The 24,469-nt window shown below is 52.7% G+C and overlaps 3 protein-coding genes across 8 annotated transcripts in view; 1 reads left to right on the top strand and 2 right to left on the bottom strand.

Moving 5' to 3' along the window:
- The window catches only part of Arhgap33 (Rho GTPase activating protein 33), a 12,976-nt gene extending 9,522 nt beyond the window's left edge, over positions 1-3,454 (top strand). Inside the window, exons 19-22 of the mRNA XM_048791259.1 lie at positions 13-129; positions 1,053-1,721; positions 1,812-2,203; positions 2,288-3,454. Of these exons, the coding sequence (XP_048647216.1) occupies positions 13-129; positions 1,053-1,721; positions 1,812-2,203; positions 2,288-3,067 (1,958 nt within the window). The 3' untranslated portion in view covers positions 3,068-3,454. The remainder of the gene's footprint in view (positions 1-12; positions 130-1,052; positions 1,722-1,811; positions 2,204-2,287) is intronic.
- Positions 3,455-3,499: 45 nt separating this feature from the next.
- LOC107151755 (inactive serine/threonine-protein kinase TEX14-like) lies at positions 3,500-10,475 on the bottom strand. Of its 5 annotated transcripts, XM_048791059.1 has the most exons (16): positions 9,789-10,475; positions 7,418-7,532; positions 6,941-7,106; positions 6,709-6,863; positions 6,565-6,625; positions 6,364-6,488; positions 6,161-6,253; positions 5,375-5,710; positions 5,146-5,315; positions 4,873-5,066; positions 4,716-4,788; positions 4,554-4,630; positions 4,311-4,466; positions 4,020-4,176; positions 3,784-3,887; positions 3,500-3,693 (listed from the first exon to the last, which is right to left on the bottom strand). In XM_048791059.1, exons 1-15 carry the CDS (start codon positions 9,919-9,921, stop codon positions 3,820-3,822), a joined length of 2,079 nt encoding a protein of 692 aa, XP_048647016.1. In that variant the 5' UTR covers positions 9,922-10,475; the 3' UTR covers positions 3,500-3,693; positions 3,784-3,819. The 5 variants fall into 5 exon arrangements, with proteins under 5 accessions (XP_048647016.1, XP_048647014.1, XP_048647017.1 ...); XM_048791057.1 differs by lacking the exon at positions 9,789-10,475 and having other exon boundaries at positions 7,418-9,729; XM_048791060.1 differs by lacking the exon at positions 9,789-10,475 and having other exon boundaries at positions 3,784-3,833; positions 7,418-9,729.
- A 1,569-nt stretch (positions 10,476-12,044) lies between these two features.
- Prodh2 (proline dehydrogenase 2) lies at positions 12,045-21,623 on the bottom strand. Of its 2 annotated transcripts, XM_015497185.2 has the most exons (10): positions 21,359-21,623; positions 21,089-21,285; positions 20,866-21,004; positions 20,697-20,783; positions 15,454-15,534; positions 15,220-15,375; positions 14,977-15,143; positions 14,325-14,435; positions 13,423-13,508; positions 12,045-12,274 (listed from the first exon to the last, which is right to left on the bottom strand). In XM_015497185.2, exons 1-10 carry the CDS (start codon positions 21,530-21,532, stop codon positions 12,090-12,092), a joined length of 1,383 nt encoding a protein of 460 aa, XP_015352671.1. In that variant the 5' UTR covers positions 21,533-21,623; the 3' UTR covers positions 12,045-12,089. The 2 variants fall into 2 exon arrangements, with proteins under 2 accessions (XP_015352671.1, XP_048647132.1); XM_048791175.1 differs by lacking the exons at positions 12,045-12,274; positions 13,423-13,508 and adding an exon at positions 13,921-14,054.
- Positions 21,624-24,469: the final 2,846 nt, after the last annotated feature.

The raw sequence follows: 24,469 nt of genomic DNA, 5'->3' as shown, positions 1-24,469 counted from the left end.
GGGTGGGGGGATGGTGTGTGGAGGCCCTCCTACCTCTCCTACCTCTCCTCACAGGCAGTCGACCTGACACAGTCACACTGAGATCTGCCAAGAGCGAAGAGTCTCTGTCATCCCAGGCCAGCGGTGCTGGTGAGCAGGGGGTAGGCCCTACATGTACCCAAGCATCATAGGGGAACTGAAGCCCTGGTTTTGTCCCCAAAAGTTATATTTCAGATTTGGGAGGATTCTTGAATGTTTAAATTTTTAAAATCTGAACTTTAGGTACAATGAGTTGGCTAAAATCCACTATACACTCTGCCTCCTGGCTCATCCAGGTTCCTTTAAAACAGTCTTTTGTTTATGCATTCCTTTTCAAAAAATTTAAATATTATGAATACCCACCAACTCCCTAAGCACAGCTAGAAGAGCCCTAATATCTTGCCCAGGAGCCCCTTCCCTCTCCCCCATCCTCTAAATTTGATGCTGATCATGAACTTGCTTCAAGGTTTTATCGAATACAAGTATATGTGTAAAGAACATACTGCTCAGTTCTAGTTGCTTCTGATACTATTTACAGGAAATGTTAAGAAAGGAGCGAGGAGGTATCATGCCGTCTATAGAATGAATTTTTCATTCACAACTCCATTACGAACTGCCATCCGTGTTGCTGAGCATAGCCCAGATTCAGCCCATTGCTTTCTATTCTGGGGTGGTATCCCATCCTCAATCCCCAGGGTGAGGAATCCCTGTCATAGGTTGCTCTGCCACATTCCCAGGAGTAGAGGTGCTCTACTGTAGGGTCTGCACACATTGAAATTACAGGACAAGGGTGACTTGCTTTCCCCAAACAGTCCCATCTGGATGCCCAGCAGCTCACAGACCCTGGGGCAGCAAGACTCCATTCTTGTTTGGGATCTGGAATGGTCTCTTCATGGTCTTGCCTGAACAATTCTTCCTAAATCCACGGCCTCGTTGGCCCTCTCTAGGGAAGTGCCTCTTGTTTGCTTCCTGCCTTTCTGTGGACCTGTGTCCTGTTTGCTCTGACGTCTGGTCTCTAACTGTGCCCCCTCCAGGCCTCCAGAGGCTGCACAGGCTACGGCGACCCCACTCCAGCAGTGACGCCTTCCCTGTGGGCCCAGCACCTGCTGGTTCCTGCGAGAGCCTGTCCTCCTCATCTTCTTCCTCTTCCTCTTCCTCCTCCTCTTCCTCCTCCAAGTCCTCAGCAGCTGGCCTGGGGCCACACTCTGGGTCCCCTTCACACCGCACCTCAGCCTGGCTAGATGATGGTGATGAACTGGACTTCAGCCCACCACGCTGCCTGGAGGGACTGCGGGGGCTTGACTTTGATCCCCTTACATTTCGCTGCAGCAGCCCCACCCCAGGGGACCCTGCACCTCCTGCCAGCCCAGCACCCCCGGCCTCTGCCTCTGCCTTTCCACCTAGGGTGACCCCCCAGGCTCTCTCACCTCGGGGGCCCACCAGTCCTGCTTCACCCACTGCCCTGGACATCTCAGAGCCCCTGGCTGTATCAGTGCCACCTGCTGTCCTAGAACTGCTGGGGGCTGGGGGAACACCTGCCTCAGCCACCCCAACACCAGCACTCAGCCCTGGCCGGGGCCTGCGCCCCCATCTTATTCCCCTGCTGCTGCGTGGAGCCGAGACCCAACTGAGTGACACCTGTCAACAGGAGATCAGCAGCAAGCTGGCACTGCCTAGTCCCCGGGGAACCCAGGGCCAGCATGGTGAGTCCTGCTTGGTCCATCTCATACTCTCATAGACCCTGAGGTTGTCCCACAACACATCTGACTTCCTTCCCATTCCTTTCTCTGTAGGTCCTGGTATGGATTCACCATTGCTACCCCCACCCCTGACCCTCCTGCGCCCTGGGGGGGCCCCACCTCCACCCCCCAAGAACCCAGCACGCCTCATGGCTCTGGCCCTGGCTGAGCGGGCTCAGCAGGTGGCCGAGCGACAGAGCCAACAGGAGCATGGGGGCACACCATCTGTTCCCCGTTCCCCTTTCCGCCGCTCACTGTCCCTGGAAGTAGGCGGGGAGCCCGTGGGGATCTCAGGGAGTGGGCCCCCCCCTCACTCCCTGGCCCACTCGGGTGCCTGGGCCCCAGGACCCCCATCCTACCTACCAAGACAACAAAGTGATGGGAGCCTGGTGAGGAGCCAGCGGCCCATGGGGACCTCAAGGAGGGGACTCAGAGGCCCAGCACAGGTCAGTGCCCAGCTCAGGGCAGGTGGGGGGTGCAGGGATGCCCCCGAGATGGCAGCTCAGTCCCCATGTTCTGTCCCCTCACAGATTCCTACTCCTGGCTTCTTTTCCCCAGCCCCCCGGGAGTGCTTGCCACCATTCCTTGGGGCCCCCAAACCAGGCCTGTATCCCCTGGGCCCCCCATCCTTCCAGCCCAGTTCCCCAGCCCCAGTCTGGAGGAATTCCTTGGGCCCTCCAGACAGGGGAGAGAACCTGTACTATGAGATTGGGGCAAGCGAGGGGTCCTCCTACGCGGGCCCTACCCAGTCCTGGAGTCCCTTTCGCTCCATGCCCCCTGATAGGCTCAATGCCTCATATGGCATGCTTGGCCAGTCACCACCACTCCACAGGTCCCCTGACTTCCTGGTCAGCTACCCCCCACCCCCCTCCTGCTTTCCCCCTGACCATCTTGGCTACTCAGCCCCACAGCACTCTGCCCGACGTCCCACCCGGCCTGAGCCCCTCTATGTCAACCTAGCCCTAGGGCCCAGGGGTCCTTCACCTGCCTCTTCCTGTTCCTCCTCTTCCCCTCCGGCCCACCCCCGAAGTCGTTCAGATCCCGGACCCCCAGCCCCCCGCCTTCCCCAGAAGCAGCGGGCACCTTGGGGTCCCCGTACCCCTCACAGGGTACCTGGCCCCTGGGGCCCTCCAGAGCCTCTCCTGCTCTACAGGGCAGCCCCACCAGCCTACGGGAGAGGGGGTGAGCACCACCGAGGGTCTCTGTATAGAAATGGGGGTCAGAGAGGGGAGGGGGCTGGTCCCCCACCCCCTTACCCCATGCCTAGCTGGTCTCTCCATTCTGAGGGCCAGACCCGAAGCTACTGCTGAGCCAGAGCTGACAAGGACCTTATTTTCCCCTCTTTCGCCCTCAGTGACTCTCAGCCCAGCCCAATCCTTCATTTTGTATTTACTTGAGTTCCTGAGCCCTACCCCCGGTTTCTAACTTTGTAACTTGCTTCTGATGGTCCCTCACCTCAAATCAGTGTCCACCCTGGCTGAAGGGTTTGCCTATCTCCCCACCATCCTCCCTTCTGGGGCTCTCGCACAAATCCAAGGGAGGGCTAGGCCGAAACCCTGTTCTCTCTCCTCCTCCGGGAGCCCCCTGCCTGTCCTGACCTGTGCACAGGAGGTAGGGGGACAACTCCTGCCTGTCTTTCCTCGTGTGCCCCACTAAACCATCTGACAAAATTAATGAATAAAAATGGTGAAAATGTGGCTGTTGTGTCATGCTGGGGCCAGACTCGGCAAATGAAAAAGACATAGGGTCGGGGGTTGCTTTATCATTTTCTTGTCTCTACTGGAAGGCTGTAGGGGGGTGATATCCTCAGGGAGAGGACATTGGCGCCCTATTGGCGCCCTAGCAATCTGTGCCAGGGGTGAGGCTGAGGCTGGGCTTGTCTTCCAGTTGGCATCCACTCTGCAGCTCTGCCATGATCTCCTCCAGAAGGTCCATCCTGGGGAGCAGTGGGGCAGGGAGAGACCCATGGTCACCTCAGGGATGAGGGGGGAGCCCAGGGTCCCCCCACCGGGGCTCCATTTCTCACTGCTGCAGGCTGGAGGAGAGCCCTTCTGCGATCAGTTCAGTGCCAGGTGCCTGCAGGGGAAAAAGGCTTGAGCTGCCCCTGGGGGTCACGGAGCTCCAGCGGGCCTGGAAGAACGGAAGGCGCATGGTGGGTGGGCTCAGGGTCCTCCACTTCGCTTGCCCTCATGGCCTTCCCTGCCAGCAGCCTCCCAAGGTGTGGCAGCCTCCCTGTGGGTCACCAGGCAGGGGTGGGCTCACAGGGCCGGGGGTCCAGCGGGGCAACCCTGTGTGGGTGCTGCAGCAGCCCCTGCAGGGCTTGAATCTTGACTGAGAACTTCCTCTCAAACTGCTCCTCAGAGCTCTGGGTCCCCAGCAGGGAGGCCGATTCCTGGAAGCTGGAGGGCAGGGCAGGGCCCTGAGGGAAGCAGGTTGGTCAGGGGTAACAGGTTCAGAGTCCCTGGTGGGGAGGTTCACTGGTCAGAGGAGAGGGGGCCAGGGGGCTACTGGGCAGGGGGGATTGGGCTAGCAAGGGCTCTGGGGTGCCCGTACTATGGAGCTAGGTTCCAGACAGCAGTGCAGGCGGCCCCTGGCTCTGGGGCTAGGGCTGCAGCTGGGGCTGCTGCTGAGAGTCAAGCTGCTGCCGGAGTCCAAGGTTGCACTCCTCTGCACTCTGCTGTGGCCTGTGGCCTCAGGAGTCTCCAGGGCCTGCAGAGAACAATGGCACAGTGGGCATGGGTCACCCAGGTGCCCCACACCTGCCTTGGTCCCCCACCTCCATTCCCCGGCCCCTACCTGGGATGGGACGGGGCCTGGTGGCACAGGCCTGGGTCTGGTCTTGACTCTGGAAGCTACCTCATAGAACAGTTTCTCTAGGGAGACAAAGCAACTGGTTGTAACCGGGAGGCACAGATCCGCTACGCCCAGCACCACCACCACCCTTCCTTGCCCTCTAACCTGGTGGAGAACCCTGCAGTAGAGGGGACAGTGTGGTCCACTCCAATGTGGAACCAACCTCAGGGGATGAGTCCTGTGGAAAGGAGGCATGTTGTGGGGGACAAAAACCTGCCTGGGATTCCATGACTACCCCCAACCCCTGCTGACCTTCCTGTACCTGGGCCATGGCCTCCCGCAGCAGGTATCGAGTACTCTGCAAGCTGCCCCAGCGGTCAGCAGGCCCTAGGCCCAGCCCAGCCTGAACCAGGGCCTGGTAGGGGGCTGGCACCATGGGGTCCAGAGTTGGGCTCTCACCTGCCTCCAGCTTAGCCTTCACCTCAGGCCCCTCTCTCCCAGCCCAGGGCAGCTCTCCTATGAGGAAGTACAATCAGGGAACCCAACCAGGTGGGATGCCTCAATGGGCCAGGGTATAGGGTGGTCACTCACTGACCAGTGAAAACCTCCTGAGCCAGGATGCAGAAACTGTAGAGATCTGAGGTGGTGGCAGGCATGTCACCGTGGATCAGCTCAAGTGGCAGCCATGGGTACAGTTCAGGGGGTGGGGGCAGCCCTTGGTTCCCCCAAGGGTAGCCCTGCTGCAGCCTGTGGAGCCCAAGGGGCCTGATGAGGCAGTGGCCACTGGGAGGCTCACAGGGCAGGCGGGTGGCGAAAGCACTCACCTGGGTCGCAGCCGGCATTGGTGCAGTGGGCACCCATGCTCCAGGTTGCCCACCTTAGCCAGGCCTGGCCGCACCAGCTGCACGGCATGGGAGGTGAGTCCACCGTGGGCCCGCCAGCGGGCCTGCAGGAACAGCAGGGCCTCCAACACCTGCAGCAGCAGGTGGCCGGGCAGCAAGCCTGGCACGGTTTGGGGACCCTCCTCACTTGGTCTCTGTGAGTGCAGCACCACGTGCAGGGAGCCCAGCCACACGGGCTCAAACAGGAGGCACAGCCCCGACAGGTCCACAGAGGGGCTCAGTGCCATCAGCAGCAGCAGGTTGGGGTGGTGCAGGGTGCTAGGCAGGGAGGAGAGCGGGCCACTCACAAGCAGGCCCAACCTGCACAGGGTGGATTCTGTTCTTGAGCACACACCACCCACCCTGTGCCAGAGGCAGGCCACCTGCACCAGCCACCAGTTAGAGGAAAACCTGAGACCCAGGTCGCACAGCCCCGCGGTGGCAGAACCAGCACTGAGCCCATACTCCCCATCCATTTACCCCTCCCTATGCCCACCTCCTCTCCGAGGCCCACGGGACACAGCACAAAGAACTGGGCATCCACTTTCCAGTGGAAGGAGAATCACTCCAGCTCGAAGGCTCCATGCTGCGTTCCACCCAGAGGTGAAGACTAACCATGGCTATCGCCACACTGCCCTGTCGTGGGGTTATGGAGTGCTGAAGTCGGGAGGGCAGGTGGAGACTGGCGCAGGGAGCAGGCTGGGCAGCGGGGAGGCTGGGACAGGATACCTGCAGTGCTGAAGGTCAGCCAGCAGCACATCAGGGTGGGCTCCTGGGACCTTCAGCCGCCGCACAGCCACAGGGTGGCTCCTCCACAGGAGGCTAGAGAATGGGGAGCAGCAGAGGGCAGGTCTGAGACATGGGGGCAGGATTTCCTTGTGAGGGGGCCAGGGAGCAGGGGGCGCTGCAAGAACTCAAGAGGGGGCTCTCACTTGACCATGAGGGTATGGGAAGTGCTCTCGTAGGTGCGGTCAGGTTCGCCCTGGGCTGGTAGCAGCTCCTTGGGGTCCACCAGGGGTATGCCTGTGACCAGCCCCAGCGGCTGCAGGCTGCTCAGCTGGGGACGGGGAGCAAGGCCATGAGACACGAAGAAGACAAGGTTGGTCCACTCTCCCCCAATACCTCCCACTTACCTGGCCAAACCCCAAAGCTGGGATTTGAGGGGATCTCCTGATCTGCTCTGGCTTCAGTGTTCTGGAGTAAAGGGTGGGCTTAGGGTGAATCTGGAGTAACTGAGCACGATGGGTGGGTGAGCTCTCCAGGGTGCAGAACATTACCTGTCTGTCTGTACCAGCCACAGAGAGGACAGGGAGCCACACATGCTATTCCCGGAGCTGGCCTGCAGTTGACCCAGGGAAGTAGTAGGTGCCAGGTCAGCACCATGCAGTAGTGCTGACATATGGGCATGACACAGCTGCAACAGCTCCAGCATCTGGATGGGGACACGTGGGTGAGGCTGGGTACGGTGCTGGCCCTGACGTCCCCACCTGCACCAACGCCACTGCTTACCTCCCAGCTTGGTTTGGCACCCCCCTGCTCAGCCCAGTCTCGTGGTGTGCGACCCTGCTGGTCATGCAGGCGCAGGTCACCCCCCGCCTGCAGCAGGTGCAGCATCACCAGGCCACAGCCTGAGAAGGCGCCCGCATGCACTGGTGTGCTGCCATCATGGCAGCGGCTAGGGCAAAACAAGGGTGGGAATGGATTAGGAAAGGATGGAACAGGGGCAAAAAGTGGCAGGAAGATGGCCCTGGGGGATGGAGGCGTCACTGTGAACAAGGGAAGTGGTACCAGAATGGGAAGGGTTACTTTAGGATGCCATTGGGTCTTTGTGGGGCTGAGAGGAGGACCACTGTGAACGTGGGAAGCAGCTGGGATGAGAAAGGGCTACCCCAGAGGACCAGGGGATCACCAAGGGAGAGAAGAGGAGTCCTGGCTTTCAGGCTCAGGACCCTGGGAGTGTGGGGGCATCTTGGCCTGTCCACTCACTGGTTGGGGTTGGCGCCAAAGGCCAAGAGAAGCCGCACGGCAGAGCTGTGGCCCAACAGTGCTGAGAGGAAAAGCCCCGTCTGCCCAGCAGAGTTCTCACCATCCACCTGGACAACTGAGAGGCAGCAAGACTTAGGACTGCCCCTGCCATGCATTCCTGGGGCAGAGGTCCTAGGGCCATCAGGCAAACATTCTTGCCAATTCCCAGCCTCCACTGTCCCTCCTTGACTGGGTGACCCCTGACCCCGGGTTCCATCAGTGTCCCAGAACCCCCTCCACATACATGCACCAGCTGCTGAGGACTCAATCCTCAACAAGGTGCACCGGAAATCACCATTAGGTCCACAGAACAAGGGGCGACATCTGCCTGTCGTGCAGCATCCATATCTCTAGAGGTGTCAAGATCACAATGGGGCTGGGAGGAAGGAACCATCACGAAACCTTGTGCATTGTCCCACTGTCTGCGACAGGCAACCTTCACCCAGCCCTAACTCAGTATTGTATATACAGGTCCCATGTGTCCAGCCTTCAATCTTCAAGAAAAGCAAACTTTCTGGATTCTACGAGGAAATCTCTCATTAGAACACTGCACCTAAAGGCAACCTCTTATTCACTGCCACCTCAATGCTGTGCCTTCCCCCATGTCCTTCCCCATCATCACTTTGCGCAGATGCCACCTCCCATTCACTCACCCTCTGCTCCATGCTTTATATCTATGCCCCTCCCCATGAGTTCCTCTTTCTCCAGGTCCTGCGCCAAGGAGGGCCAATGCATAGTGTCCTTGTCCTTGTACCCCTGTGTCCTCGGCAGAAACAATCAATCATGCACTTGGTCCACCCCGGCCGGCTCTCTGCCTCAAAAACCCCTCAAATGTAGACCTTCCAGAACCTCTGAATACCACATTCACTGCATCATGTTTTACTCAAGCCCATCTTTTGCAATGGTCTTCTAAATGGTTTTTGCACTCATCATGCAACACAAAGGCATCTTCTTTAAATACAAATCATTTAAGAACTAGATAATCTTACACAAGTTGTTCCAAAACAATAAAAATTAAAAGGATGGTAAGGCTCACTTTCTGAGGCCAATCTGACCTGATGAGAGTTTCCAGAACCAGAAAAAACAATTATATTATCAGTTCTGCTTGTAATCATGTATGCAAAAACACTAAATAAAATAAAATTGCTTTATCTCTAGAAAGCAAGGATTATTCAACACAAGAATAGCTATCCATGTAATAAAATGCATTCATGGATTAAAGGACAAATATCACATACTTAAGTAGATAAAAAAGTACTTGATATAAGTTAATATCAACTTATAATTGAAGGAAGAGAACCTCAGAAAATAGACGGGAACTCCCTTACTTGATAAGAATTGTAAGCCAATAGCAAGCATGATAAAACAGAAATAGAGACTCAATCCCTTTAATATCAAGAACAAGGATAAAGAAGGGAAGGAAAAGGTGTGTGTGTGGGGGGGCGGACCAGAAACTGAAATGGAATAAATCAAATTCCATGCATGTACGATTCTGACAAAATGAACCCTCCTATTATGTATAACTATAATGCACTAATTAAAAGGAGGAAAAAAGAACAAGGAAAACTACGTCTGCCAACAACATGGTTTGGGAGTTCTGGCTAATACTCAAGAGAAGAAAAAGAAACTTAAGAGTTCAAATATTGAAGGGCAAAGACCAAACCTTAACCATTTTCAGCCAACAAATCATAAACATTAAAACATTAAGAAAAATAAAGAATCAACAATTACAACAACTAAGCAAGTTCAGAAATAGGCCAGAACTTAACAAAAATCAATGAAAACAGAAATTGTAAATTTTTAATGCTCATTGTGATGTTAATTGCCTGCTTACAATTCCAATGGTTTTCCATCCCACTGAGAACAAAATCCAACAAAATTCACACACATTCTGAAGCCCTTTACTATCTGGACCTGAGTCCTCTACCAGAGCCCATGCACACACACATGCCCAGTTTGCTTTGATTTCAGTGCCTTTGCATAGGCCATTCAGCTTCCAAGGGGGTCGGGGTCTGTCTGTTTGTCTGTCTCTCTCTTGCATGATTGGCTCCTATACCGCAGGATTAAAGTTTCACTCCATCTGAAAAGCCACTTGTCCGATGTGTCTCATCCTCATTCCTCTTATACCGCCACTATCAGATTTCATTCTCAATGATTCAGAAGTTAGATTCACCCTAAAATCCCCATCTCGGACTTCTGAGTCCGGCGCACAGTAGATGCTGGTGTATACAGCTGTTCACTGGCCAACTGAAGCTGTACATTCCACACCCACCCACCCCACCCCACGCCCCTTGGTCCTGTCCCGCAGGCCACCCAGGAGCCAGGTCCTCACCTCTCCGCAGGAGCCTGGCCAGACCCCAGCTTGGGCCCCCGGCCACCGCCAGACGATGCAGACGGCCCACCTGGGCATCTGGATCCCGCATGGAGCCCAGTTCCACTGGGAAGCGTGAGGGCAGCGAGGGCATCTGTGGGCTGTGGACTCAGTTCCTGGTTGGGGGTCAGCTAGGGGGTCTCGTGAGGACAGAAGGAGGTAAAGGACCGCACCTCTGGGGGCAATAAAGCAATGCAATAAAGTCAGAACTGGCCCGGTGGGAAGGGGACTTGGGAGGGTTTGATAGGGGTGGAGGCGTGGTCCATAACAGAAGGTCAGCTGTAAGGGAGCCTGAGGATCGAAGCCCGAGGGCAGCATAAGGGCTGGGAGAGGAGCTGGGGGCTGGGGAAGGGCGTGGCAAAGGTGACAGAGTCTGGAAGAGCGTCTGAGGGCTTAGGAGGCGGCTCTGGACGTTGCTGGTTGGAGGAAGAGGCCAGCGGTGGAGGAAGAGGCGGAGTGGTCTACCCGCCCGGGAGAGGGCCAGGTGGCGCCTGAGTGCGGCGGGAGGAGGAATCGGAAGAGTGGCCAAGCTGCGGCGGTCTGCAGCTTAGCTGCAGCGTCTGGGCTGGGGAGGGTCCCTGGAGGCTGATGGAAGGGACTAGTGAAGGGAGGGGGCCGGGGCGGAGTCTGAGGCCTGGGGGAGGAGCCTGNGACAAGGACACTATGCATTGGCCCTCCTTGGCGCAGGACCTGGAGAAAGAGGAACTCATGGGGAGGGGCTGGGGGGAACTGAGGGACCTGAAGCTTGAAAAAGTTCTAGGCCTGGACCCCAATCCAGGTGGCTTGCACCTACCGTTGGGCCCTATAGTGGACATCACGTGACCACCACGTGACCGCAGCGCAAGATGGCTGTCTGGTTGGGAATCTAGGCGCACGTGCACCAGCGGCTCCTGTTACTCCTGCGCAGAAGCTTCCCTCCCCGCAAAAGGGCCCTCACAGCCTTGTCTGCCTCAGGGCTTTCTTCTGAGCTCTGCTTGTTCCCCTCTTCTCGCCTACACTGCAGAACTTTTGGGGGGCAGCAGGCCCTTCCTGACCCTGTGTAGATTCCTTGGCTGTCTTGCCATGCTCCTCACAGACCTCCATGGATTCTTTAGCCTTTTCCCTGCACCCTATTTCTGAGGGAGACATAGAGCATCTCCCCTTGGACATCCGCTGGGACCATCACACACCCCAGGACCCACAGTGGCCTCAGAATTCTCCCCAAACTGTTTTCTCCTGTATTCCCATCTCAGGGTTGGCCCCACTGTCCCCCTTTTCCAAGTCAGAGCCCTGGACTTCACCCTGGCCATCTCCCTTCCATTTGGCCCTCAGCCTCGTGTCCCATGACCTGTCTCCTCCTCCCCTCCCTGCCCTGCTCCAGCCTCTCTCAGGCTCCCAGCCTGATATCACTTTCTAGTCCACCCTCCACATGGCTGCCAGGGGGGTCTCCTACAGCCCAAACTGACCCTGTTTCTCTCCTATCTGAACCCCTTCTGATTCCCCAGTTCCCCTGGGGACTGAGGCCAAGCTCTACAGTCTGGCCTGTGAGCCAGTGTTGTCCCACCCCTCTATGCTTGCCTCCCCACCCCCCAATCCATGCCATACTTGTGTTTTTGCACATGTCCTTGCTTTGAATGCTCCTCTTAATCTTCATGATGATTCTTATGAATTTGGGGGGATAGTCTCTTGATCATCCTCAGCTTGGGTCAGGTGCCTCCTCTGGCTTCCCACAGCCGCCATGCTACCCCAACATAGCCCTGACCACTCTTGGTTATCACTGTCTGAAGTGGGTCTGTCTACACCTCCTGGCCCTGTGATGCAGGGCCCAGGATTGTCTTTGTCACTGTTATACCACCAGCCTTACTCACCTCAGAACCTAGCTCAAAAAGAGCCCAGTGTTTATTAACTGGGAAAGTGCTTTGTTCGTCCCTGGCCATGTGACCTTGGCCCAACCTTTCATCCTCAGTGCCTCAGCATGCACTCTTCCTCCATGCTCCTCTTTTGGGCATTCACTGAGATGAACGAAGCTCCCATTTCAGTCACTGCCCAGGTTTATCCCAAGATGGGAGATCTCAGAGTTGAGGGGGACGTTTCATTAGTGCTTGAACAATGTCCTTGGTATGCACTGGGGCCATTTAAAGAATCTCTCTTAAGCCCCACATCTCCCTCGCCTGGGTTGGTTAAAATTGAGATGAACCCTTCCACAAAAAAGCAGCATCAGTGCAGGACAGCAGCCTGGGCAGTCGCTCAGAATCTTTATTGAACACACAACCCTTGGGGGTGCTAATGGGGTAGCCTTCTGCCTCTCCCCAGCAGCCTCCGCCACAGTTCTCGGCTGAGCAATGCCTGCTCCCTGCGGGCACCCTGCAGCACACTGCGGTTCTCCTGGGCCCTCCGAATCAGGTAGGGGATCACCTCCTTCAGGCAGCCGTAGGGGATGGACTTATACACCATATATCCAGCCTGCCCTGGAGGGAGAGTGTTGGCAGGGGACAGGCTCAGACTTGGGGAGAGGCACCCAGGCCCCATCTTCAACAGAGATTTCCATTTTAAGAACATGGCAGACTTGAGTGAGTTGGACAAAATTTCCCACTGAGAAAAAAGTTTGATTCTGGAGTAAACATTTCAAAGAATCTTCTTAAGATTATTAAAATGCTGCCAAGAGCTGGGCACCTTGGCTTACGCCTGTAATCCCCAGTGGAGTATCAGACAGGTGGATCAAAAGTTCAAAGCCAGCCTTAGCAACTTAGCCAGGCCCTAAGCAACTTGAAATTTAAAAATAAATAAATAAAAATAGCTAGGGATGTGGCTCAGCAACCCCTTGATTCAATCTCCAGTACCAAGTAATAATAATAATAATTCTGCTAAGACAGCAAGGAATTTACTAATTCAGAATTAAAAGAAAATGAGATCTGAGAAAGAAGGACGTACAGGAAGCTACGTATGCTTTGCATGCAAACTAGAGCTCCTATTTGATGATTTCATTGATGTCAGGGTACAGTTGAGCTGTGAGCCTCACTAGAGGAAGAATTATAGGAAAAATTTTCCAAAGCTAAGTTGCAAAACAGAGAAAGTTATACCCTTAGAACAAAAATCAAGGAGAAGTAAATTCTTCCACTTTCCCCCACTCCCAAGAAATGAAATGGCCATAAGTAGAACAGGAAAGAAAACAGAAAGATCCATCTCTTGAGAGGTCACGGCCATGGGTTAGTTCCCTCTCATATTTGCAGCCCAAATTTGCATCCCTGGATAGCTCAAGAAACCTCAAGCTGTGATTTAGGGTACAATGGTTTTGTATCCCTGAACATCTAGCAGAAGGAAACATAAATCTTCTGGCCTCAGGTCCTGGGGAGAAGCACAGTCAAGATCACAAAGCAGACAGGAATTGTGGCCCCATGATCAAGAACCAGAAGAGAGCAGGGACCCAGCCCTGCAAGGCCCACAGATGATGGGACAACTCATCTACCTGGAAGGAGCTGGAGGATGGAACTCTGTGGGCTCTGGATGGGAACACGGCCAGGATGGGTTGGGAATAGCAGAAAGGATCTGGCTGGGAGGAAATGAGGCATGCAGCAGGTAGCTCCAGGTATGAATGGGAGATGGGCCCTTCACATACCCAGTGCTAGGGACACGTGGTCACACATGCCCAGAAGTTGTCCAAAACAGACAGGTCCATCCAGAGGAATGCCCAGCTCCCACATGCTACAGAAAAGACCACATCATCCATCAAGAAAGATAATGACTGAATCTGGAGCAGCAAGTCAGCCACTGCACATCCATAGGTTGCTCTGGTAATTCAATATTGAAGTACTGTTGGCCTGCTATATCTACGGATTCTGCATTCCTCAGATTCAACCAACCAAGGATGAAAAATGTTATTTTAAAATTGTGCCTGCACCAAACGCATACATTTTCCTTGCAATTATTCACTAAACAGTACAGTGTAACAACTATTTACATAGCATTTATGTTCTATTAGATATTATAAGTACTCTAGAGATTATTTAAAGTATATGAGGGGCTGGGGCTATAGCTCAGTGGTTGAGCATTTGCCCAGCATGTGTGAGGCACTGGGTACGATCCTCAGCACCACATACAAATAAATACAATCAAGTTATTGTGTCCACTAACAACTATTTTTTTTAAAGTACATGAGAAGATGTCCATGCAAATACTATGCCATTTTAGACAAGGGACTTGAGTGTCCCAAGGATTTTGCCCGAGGGGGTGGTTCCTGAAACCAATCATCTGTAGATAATGAAGAATAATTGTACTTCCAAACTCAATGATAAATAACTATATGAGTCTCCTAAAGAACTCCCAATGAGTCCTGGTCACTTCCTGGAACTATCAGACTTCCCCACGCCCCAGTAAATAAGGGACAATTCCTTGTCTATCCAGGGCTTAAATATTTTTATATCCTCTCTAAAGCACTGTAACCCCATCGCCCTCTGCCCATCCCTCTGAAGGAAGGGGGCCCTCCTGTGGGCACCTGTTTCCCACTCCCCCACCTCATACCGCTTAGTTGCCTGGCGAACAGATTCTTCATTGTGGGAAGCCACCATGAGGTGGCACATGGGGCCATGGTGGGACACGAGGCTCAGCATCGACTCCAGACAGCGGCTGTAACTGAAGGGAGATGCCCCATTCGGTTCACCTGGTGGGCGAGGGTCAGGCCCCAGGACTGGGGTAGGGTCTCTGGAGTCCATAAGTCTCCTCATCCCACCTGCCCCAGCTCCAAGGGACATCCCTTCTCTGAGCCATTTCCTCCTTTTGTGGCCATGTGAGTTCACTGACAGGGCTGCTGTGAGGGTATGTGTGACAGTCTCTGACAGAATCGCAGACTCACAACCAGGGGAAACGCTGCCAGCATGGGATGCCAGCACCTAAGGGTGGTCCCTGCACCACTGTCCACAGAACATGATTGGCAACAACCCACAGGGAACTGGCTGTATGAACTAGGGCACATTGAGGAGCATGGGGTGATGGTTGGGGACAAAGGGAGGAGCAGAGAGCCCAAGGAGGAGGTGACCATTCAGGTGAGCAGTGTCCTGGACCAGGGAGGGTAAGTCACGCGTAGGCAGATACAGGATGCTGGCTGGCAGTGAACTCTGATGAATTCAAGGTCACGAATTATTATTGCTCCCAAGACTGCCTGGCCCAGCCCTACCTCCGACTGGTGGCCTCATAGTCAGGCTGAGTGGGGTCTTCTGTCCCCTGGAGCTGGGACACTTTTCTCTCCTTTTCCAGATAGGCACCTCGGACCAACTTCACTCCAAAGGCCAGGCCTGCCCTGTGTGCCGCCTCGGCATCACGTCGCAGCCGTTCATGTGTATCCTACAGGGCACATGGCGGGTGGAGGTGGGGCAGGTGCTGGGCCCCCACCCACGGACCTCCAGAAGGCATCACCCACCTTCAGATAGGCCTGGTACGTGTTCCACACCCAGGGCCCACCTTCCCGGGGGCTGTTCCAGCGCACAGCCAGGGCAGCGACCAGCAGAGAGAGCGCGGGGTTGATGAAGGTGTACTCCGCGTCCACCAGGAGCCTCACCTGCTGGTCCCGGGCATACTGAGGGGAACAGAGACCCTGGTGAGGATCCCAGGGATGTCCCGCAGGGGCACAGAGCAAGACTGCAGCTGGCATTACCTGTGCCACCTGGTTCAAGCGGCTCAGGGAGGCCTGGAGATGCTGGTTCTGCTCAGTGTTGAGGCAGGATACCTGGAGGTTCTGGGAGGGCAGCAGGGGAGCAGAGAGGGGCTCAGGATTCTGGATGCTTCCAGGGCCTGTGTCTCCTCTCCCCCATTATCAAGAAGGGGAAAAAATTTAGAAATTGTAAGAAGTAGAAAAAAATAACCATATCCAATAGACACCATTTATTGGGATAGATGTAATGCAAAGGTTAGGAGATCACACTCTGGGTTTGAATCCTGGCTCTACCACTTAGTGTGTAATTTTGTGTGTGGGGGGGTGTGCTGGGGATTGAACCCAGGGCCTTGTGCATGCGAGGCAAGCACTCTACCAACTGAGCTATATCCCCAGCCCTACTGTGAGATCTTGAGCAAGTCATATAACCTCTCTGGGCCTCAGTTCCTTCCTCTGAAAACTGAAGATGATAATTGTTCCTTCCTGCTGGGGTTGTTGTGTGCAGAAGATGGGTCAATATGTGAAATGATCCTGGATGTCATCAGGACAAGACAGTGTCACACATAATAAGCACACATTGTCATTACTGGAATGAGTAGAAGACTTTATATATGATCGGACTTAATCTTCACAATGATCCTAATAGACAGATATTAATGTTATTCAAGTTCCAATTTCCCGTGAGGAGATTGAAGCTTGGAGAGGTGCAGAGACCCAGGATGACATGGAAGGTGCTGAGCCCAGCGGCCAGCTCACAGAGACTGCCATGCTACCTCACAGTGGTCTCTTGGGACCTCATTTCCTCATCCAATGCCAAGGGCCCCACTGTAGCCTCAAAGGCTTCTCCTGGTCTGGTCCTTTGTGATTTCTCTGCTCCCACATTCCTCCTTGCTCTGTCCTCTACACTGGCCTCCCGGTCACCCTTTGAATGTGCCAGCTACCTTCCTCCCTGAGGGTCCTTGTTCTTGTTACCCAGATGATGTCCACTTGCCTGGCTTCCTCCTCTCCCTCTCCCTCATCTTTGTTAGTTTGCTGTTCTCTCCAGGACCTGCCTTTCCTGTTCCTCTGCCTCATTTTCCCCGCAATGCTCATTTATACTTGTCACATTCTGACTTGGGTTTTAATGATTGAGGGTCTCCTGTCCCTGGCTAGCAAGTAAGTGACACCAGGGCAGGAACTTAGTTGTCTTGGTCACTGTGTTAGTCAGTTTCCGTCCCTGTGACAAAATACCCGAGGTAAACACCTTAAAAGGAGGCAAGGTCTATTTTGGCTCACAGTTTCAGAGGTTTTGGTTCATGGCCACTTGGCCCGAGGGGCCCGTGGCAAGGCAGCACATGAAGGTGGGGACTGCATAGAGGAGGAAACCGCTCATCTCGTGCAGCCAGAAAGCAAATAGAGAGACAGGAGGGTCCAGGTGCCCCAGTATAACCCTCAAGGGCACACGTACCCCAGATTAAATGTGTTAGGAACAAATGCATTTGTAACATGGTAGCAATAATTGTCCCAAACTCACAGTCTTTTTATGGGGACTCAAAAGGGTAAATGGGAACTGTTGGGGTGTCAAGGGACTCTAGCTGAGTTCAAAGAAATTGTGAAGGTAAAGAATGAGGCCCAGGTGGGACTGAATCCCTTATTATATCCACGGAGTCCCCCGGGACAACATAGCCTGAGGCTGCTGACCGACCCTCACCTGGGGACACGTTGTTCTAGACACTGCGATCTTCCCATCCTGGCAGAGAGGGTTCTTCAGGAAGAAGGAAGAGCTGGGGGCACCTGCCCAGTCGCCTCTTCCGCATCAGAGAACTGCCCCTCTCCCAGCCTGGAGCTTGGTCTCAGGGGTTTTGGAGAGTTAGCAGCTTCCAGGGCTTCCTCTCCATAACACCCCTCCTCACAGGGCCAGACTCCATGCAGCCCGCCATTCCAGGCACTGGCCAGGTGTTTAACTCGTTTGCAGTCCTCTGAGGGAGGGACTATCATCGTCCCCATTTTGTGGATGGATAAACTGAGGCACTGAGAGGCAAAGTCACTTGTCCAAAGTCACACAGCTAGTCGGGGCACACTTGGGATCTGAACCTCAGCCTCCTCCAAAGCCTGGGTTCCTAAGATCATTGTCTAAACTCATGGCAGAAAATATACTTGAACGTATGTGAAGCCGGACAGTATGCGGCATAGTGTGAGTGATAAATAAGTTCTCCACTATTCATTTGTTTGATGTGTATTAATCATATCTTGTCTAGGTGCCAGGGGATGAGGAAATGGCAGTGACAGTGGAAATGGAGACTTAGGCAGGGGAATGGAGTCGAGATGGGGGAGGAGAGGAACAGGAAGGAGGGACAGGTTTGGGGAGACACCGAGGCCAGTGTGAGATCCATGTTCCAGGGGAGGAATCCATGAGGCTAGGGGGAAGGGCTGGGGCTGAGACAGAAAGATGGGCATCACTAGTGCAGAGTAGGGAAACTGAGGCTGCTGTGGTGGGGGAGAGGTGGGGCCAGAACCTAAGCCTGGGGAACCTTCATATTTAAGAAACAGGCAGAGCCAGGCATGGTGGCACACACCTGTGATCCCAGCAGCTCAGGAGGCTGAGGCAGGAGGATTGTGAGTTCAGGGCCAATATCAGCAAAAGTGAGGCACTAAGCAACTCGGTGAGACCCTGTCTCTAAGTAAAATACAAAGTAGGGCTGGGGATGTGGCTCAGTGGTTCAATCCCTGGTACCAAAAAAAGAAAGAAATACATCACAAAATAAGATGGCTTGAAGGTGGATAGAGGGATAGATATGAATTAAAGGAAGTATAGTGGACTCTTTAGATTGGTGGGTTCTGTTTCCATGGATTCAACCAATAGCAAGTAAAAATAATGAGAAAAATTACATCTGTACTGATCATGTAAGAGTTTTTTCCTGCCATGATTCCCTAGACAAGATAGTATATTTACATTTGCATTAAGTATTATAAGTAAGCCAGAGATGATTCAATGTGTACAGGGGATGTGCATAGGTTATATGCAAATACTATGCCATTTTATGTAGAGACTTGAGCATCTTAGGATTTTGGCACCCTAGTTGGTCTTGGAACCTGTCCTCCATACGTACTAAGAGATGACTATACAGTTAAAGGTGGTAGGTATAAACAGCTATTATATTTTTTATTATTTTTCCTGTTCTATGTTTGAAAATATTCATGATAAAATATTGGGGGAAGCCAGGCGCAGTGTCTCATGCCTATGTAATCCCAGCGGCTCGGGAGGCTGAGGCAGGAGGATCATGAGTTCAAAGCCAACCTCAGCAACTTAGTGAGAACCTGTCTCTAAATAAAATATTAAAAAGGGCTAGGGATGCGGCTCAGTGGTTGAGTGCCCCTGAGTTTAATCCTGTGTGTGTGTGTGTGTGTGTGTGTGTATTGGAAGTATCACCCAAAATACTCTTTCTGGAAACAAATCACCATAATAAAAAGATACATGCTACCCAAGATGGAGTGGCTGGCCACCGTGAGGAGGGGAGACACAGGATATGGATACAAAGAGGAATAAGGAACAGCCAGCGCCCATTGGTTCAGCTGTGTTGACTGATAAAACATTGATACACTGTCATCTGGGGAGAAAGAGCTGCTGTCCAGCCCTCCTTTGGGAGCACTCAGCCCCTGAGCTCCTCCCTGAGAACCCTGGAGGACTCATATGCCATCCATGTTCACCAGGTGCCAGGGCTGCAGCCACATTCATCCTGATCGTTCTAAGCCTAGGAAGAAGTGGCAGTTAAATATGGTGCAGCCTTTGCCACTTACACACATGGACCGACTCTGATAAATGAGCCACCGTGTGAACCTCATGGAGTGTGCTTCCACACACCTAGAGCTCAGTCATCAGCTGTGGCCTCTTTTTTTGGGGGGGGCACCATAGGTTGAACTCAGGGGCACTCGACCACTGAACCACATCCCCAGCCCTATTTTGCGTGTTTATTTAGAGACAGTCTCACTGTGTTGCTTAGTGCCTCGCTTTTGCTGAGGCTGGCTTTGAACTCGCGATCCTCTTGCCTCAGCCTCCTGGGATTATAAACGTGCAACAGCAAGCCGTGGCCTCTCAATGCAAGAGATTTGGCAAACACGAGATCCATGAAGCTGCTGCCTGCATAACACAGTGCACTGCTGCACTGTCAACCAGTTTTTAGGAGAACATTTAAAACAATCATAACAGCGGGTGCCGTGGTTCACGCCTGTCATCCCAGCAACTTGGGGAGCTAAGGCAGGAGGATCGCAAGTTTGAGGTAACTTGGTAACTTAGAGAGACTCTGTATCAAAATAAAAAATTTTAAAAGGGGCTGGAGATGTGGCTCAAGTGGTAACAAGCTCGCCTGGCATGCACAAGGTGCTGGGTTCGATCCTCAGCACCACATAAAAATAAAGATGTTGTGTCCACCGAAAACTAAAAAAATAAATATTAAAAAATTCTCTCTCTCTCTCTCTTCAAAAAAAATTAAAAAGGAAAGAGATAAAAAGTCTGGGGATGTAGCTCAATTGGTAGAGTGACCCTGGGTTCAACACCTAGTACCACAACAAATAAAATAAAACAATGGTAGAAAGGATAATAGAGAGAATACATAAAACAGTGACATAATTGTTATCATTATCAAATAGGTACTGTATATGGTTGCATGTGCTTTTATTTTTACTTATTTATTTTTTGTGGTATTGGGGATTGAACCCAGGATTTCAACCATGTTAGACAAGTGCTCTAGACTGAGCAACATCCCCAGCCCTTAATATATATATGCTAGATACAATACTTTTATTTATTTATTTATTTTATGCAGTGCTGAGGATCTAATGTAGTATCTCACACATGCTAGGCAAGGGCACCAGCTTTCCCCCCAGCCCTTTTTATTTTGAGTCAGGTCTCCCTAAGTTGCTGAGGCTTGCCTCAAACTTGTGATCCTCTTGCCTCAGCCTCCTAAGTCACTGGGATCACAGGTGTGTGCCATTGCACCCAGGTGTACTATACTTGTCTCTGACTGGTAGCACAGTAGGTTTGTTTCCACCAACATTACCACCAATACATAAGTCATGGCATCGTGATATGTCGTCACAAGAACTATGATCTCACTAGGCAATAACAGAAAATATTCAGACGCGTTATAATCTTATGGGATCACGTCACCTGTGCATCATTCTGCAGCTAAACTCGCCGTTTCTCTCTAGCCTGCTATGTCTAGACCGGGGGACTCTGCTCCCAGGCACTGCCCCCCTGAAGTCCTTACCTGTCCAGAGTCCATGGCTTCTGCCAACCTCTCCGGGCTCAGCTCTGAGGAGACCCCTGGCTTTGTGATCCATGAGGTCAGGTCCTTCTGAAATGGGGTGGCAGGTGGGGGGTGAGGGGACGTGGTGGGTAGCCCCTCCGCCACCCCCATAATCTTACTTGTCCCTTACACAGAGCCGAGTGCTGGCCAGCGCCGTCACCTTCAGCTGCATGAGGGTCTTCCCAGCCAGGTCGGGGCTCTCCGGGAGGCCTCGTGACAGGTCCACACACCGCAGCATGGCATCCAGGTTGCCCTCATACCAGGCCTCACTGCCCGGCCAGCAGAGGACAGGGTCCGGCGGTCAGCCTTCTCCTGCCGTCGCCCCAGCCTCCCTGGCCCTGGCCCCTACTCACCCCGTCTGGGCAGCCGAGTCTGGCTCCTCCTCAGTGGGCACCGCCAGCAGGGGCCGGAGGCCCAGGGCCTGGAGCTGCCGGACACAGCCCTCCACCTCCTCTTGGGTCTCTCCAGCCACAAACTGCCCGTAGACAGATGCCCGGAGAAGGGCACCCGAGAGCCGCGAGCCCAGGAGTCGCTGAGACCAGGCCTGGAGCTGGGTGACAGGGAACAAGGGCTCAGAGCCAGTCCTGGGAGCTTCCAGGCCCATGCTGAGGGTCACAGCTCACCGCCAGCCCGTGGGTGACCAAAGGGGGCCAGGCACACAGCCGTAGCACCAGCAGAGCCCGCGCCAGCTCCCCTGTGCCCTTGAGGTGGAAGGCCTCGCCATCGAAATTCAGGGGCTGCCAGTCCCCAGAGGAGGGCCCAGCCTGCGAGTAGAGCACTCGATGGGTCCGGAGCATCCTGAGTCCCTTGCCACTCCACGCCAGGGAAAGGGGCTTTGATGGTGGCAGATACACTGACTGCCCCTTGCCAGGCCAGGGGGCAGTGACTGATTAACTGGGAAAATCTTTAAGATCAAAAGCTCTTTGGGGGCAGTTAATTATTAGCCAATGGGGACAGAGTTCGGAGTAACAGTAACAGGAAAGGAAACCCCCAGTTACAGCCCCCCGGCCACCTTCAGTGTCACAGTGCACTCTTGCGAGATGTGCACCACATGCCTGGGGCTGTTGGGTGGACACACGGTCTGGGGAGCAGGAACTCTGGATTCAAGGCAGTTTGGCTTTTCCATCTTGGGAAAGTCACCTAAGCTCTCTTGTTGCAATTGTTTCATATTTTAATGAGAAGCAGTGTAGTGTTATTGAATAAAATTTAAAATACACATAATCTATAACCCAACTGTTCCATGCTAAGTATATATCCTACAGAACTTGAAAATTGGCATCAGGAAAAATGTACAAAAATGTTTATAATGGCCCCAGATCGGAACCACCCAAGTTTTTATCAAAGAAGAATAAATAAATACATTGCAACTTAGTCATGCAAGGGAATACTATATAGCAAATAAAAAGAACAAGCTGCTGATGTATACAACCACATGGTCAAATTTCACAAACACGATGTTAAGTAACAGAAGTCAGCCATCTCTCTGACTTTTGTGTTAATCATTTCCTTGTTTTTCTTACTCTTTTGTCTGACCACCCGTGTGTGCCTCTAAAACATTATTATAGTTTTACTTTCCCTGCTTTCAAATCTTAAAGATTTGCCCAGTTAATCAGTCACTGCCCTCTGGCTGGGCAAGGGGCAGTCAGCGTGCATCTGCCACCATCAAAGCCCCTTTCCCTGGTGTGGAGTGGCATGATGCTCTGCCGTCGGGTGCTCTACTTGCAGGCTGGGCCCTCCTCTGGGGGCTGGCAGCCCCTGAACTTCGATGGAGAAGTCTTTCAACTCAAGGGCACAGAGGAGCTGGCATGGGCTCTGCTGGTACTATAGCATGTGTGAGGCACTGGGTTCAATCCTCAGCACCACGTAAAAATAAATAAAATAAATGTGTCCATCTACAACCAAAAATTTTTTAAAAATTAAAATTAAAAATTAATTTGCCATAGTATCAGTCTCCCAGAGTTGTTTTGAGAATCCAGTTAATGGACATACATAATTAATGGTGCATAACGTGTTCTGTAAATGCTGGCTGTAATCATAAAGGGCTGTGTATGCACAATCTCATTGACATCTGTCTCTCTGAGGAGGCATGTGTCATAATCACCTCTGTGTTTGGGGATCCCCAAGACCACCTCGGGTTCAGTGATTCTCTATAAGGTCTCATAGAATTCAGAGAGGCCAGAATACTCAACATACGTTTCTAAAGAATGAGTATGTTCTCCTATGTACCCACAATGTGAGTCTCACATATAAGAAAATATCAATAATTCCTTAGCACCTGATATCTTACCCATGGTAAAAATGTCCCCAATTGCCTCTAAAATGGCTGTTTAAAATTAACTAATTAGCCAGGCGTGGTGGTACTTGTCTGTAATCCCAGCTGCTCAGGAGGCTGAGGCAGGAGGATCACAAGTTCAAAGCCAGCCTCAGCCGCTTAGCGAGACCTTAAGCAACTTAGTAACACCCTGTATCTAAAATAAAATATATTTTAAAAAGGGCTGGGAATGTGCCTTGATAGTAAAGTGCCCTGGATTCAATCCCTGGTACCAAAATATAAATAAATGAAGAAATTAAATAATTTATTATTTTGTGCTGGGGATTGAACCCAGGGCTTTGAGCATGCCAGGCAGGTGCCCTACCACTCAGCTATGCCCTCAGCCTTTGTGATCCCTTTTTTTTTTTTTAAACTAGTCAATTCAGGTTCATGTTTTGCATTTGGTTATGTTTCTTTAGTTTATCTTTGCAGGGGGGTTGGGGTGGGGTTCAGTTTTCCTGACATTTAAAAAAATAATATTTGCTTTTTAAAAGCTCCCGTGCAAGTTGTAGAATGCCCCACATATTGGATTTACCTGATTATGTCCTTATGACATCATGTAATGTGTCCCCTCATCCTCTATAATGCCCGTAAGCCAGTTTTGGTCTACAGCCATAATTTGCTAAGCCGGTTTTCACTGGTGACCACTAGGTTGCCTCCAGGGTCCTCGTGCCAGACCTCTTAATGACCAGGTTATTAAATGGCCCTCCAGGCCAGCCTTCCAAGGCCTCTGCTGGCACCAACTCAACAGGAGAGAGAGACGGCGCGAACCACTGGTTCAAAGCCCCCATCGTACTCTCACTGGAGGGCTGGGCATCTTCGGAAGGGATTAGGGAGACACAGGGAGAGGAGAGAAGCCAGAAGCAAAAGAGTCTCCTGCGCTGGATTGTGGGGGACCTTAAAGATTCATTATGAAGTGTTGACTTTACCTTGATGAGGCCGGGGAGCCATGGAGGATTCTGGGCAGGAAGTCTCGGATTTAGGCATTAGGAAGATTACCCCTGGCTACCAAGAATAGAGTGGATCAGAGAGACAGACGAGATGGAGGCTGGCAGCACAGGAGGAAGGTGAAGCAGATCAGAATGGGCCAGTGTGGGGCTGGCCCAGGAAGGTGCTGAGAGGGCGAGTACTTAGGAGGCAACGTGGGTGGGAGGTAACCTAAAATTCCTCATGGGAACCCCAAGTCCCAAGGCAACGGGGATGGAGACTTTGGTCTAGTGTGGCATCTAAGGGACACTGTCCCCTCATCTGAAGACATTCCCATGGGAGCCCCACGTTCTAGGGAATCAAGCACAGAGGCTCTGGCCAAATATGAGAATCGGACTCCTGCTTCTGACCCCCCATTTCCTCTTGCAATCTCTAAACTACCTTCCCTCCCTCCCTCCCTCCCTCCCTCCCTCCCTTCCTTCCTTCCTTCCTTCCT

Source organism: Marmota marmota, unplaced genomic scaffold, assembly GCF_001458135.2.
Source record: "Marmota marmota marmota unplaced genomic scaffold, marMar, whole genome shotgun sequence".
Classification (NCBI taxonomy): domain Eukaryota; kingdom Metazoa; phylum Chordata; class Mammalia; order Rodentia; family Sciuridae; genus Marmota; species Marmota marmota.
The sequence above is the reverse complement of the archived record's forward strand: the minus strand, read 5'-3'. Positions and strand labels throughout refer to the sequence as shown.

Bases quoted from the DNA above. Each gene is read 5' to 3' on its own strand.
- Prodh2 (XM_015497185.2), bottom strand. From the start codon at position 21,532: ATGCTCCGGACCCATCGAGTGCTCTACTCGCAGGCTGGGCCCTCCTCT. The intron at 14,436-14,976 runs GTAGGGCTGGGC...ATCTCCCTTCAG, and splicing joins TATGAGGCCACCAGTCGGAG to TTACAGCCGCTGTCTGGAGT. The intron at 13,509-14,324 runs GTATGAGGTGGG...TCTTTTCTGTAG, and splicing joins GTTCGCCAGGCAACTAAGCG to CATGTGGGAGCTGGGCATTC.
- LOC107151755 (XM_048791057.1), bottom strand. From the start codon at position 7,698: ATGTGGAGGGGGTTCTGGGACACTGATGGAACCCGGGGTCAGGGGTCA. The intron at 6,489-6,564 runs GTAAGTGGGAGG...CCCCGTCCCCAG, and splicing joins CAGCTTTGGGGTTTGGCCAG to CTGAGCAGCCTGCAGCCGCT. The intron at 6,254-6,363 runs GTGAGAGCCCCC...CCCATTCTCTAG, and splicing joins TCCCATACCCTCATGGTCAA to CCTCCTGTGGAGGAGCCACC.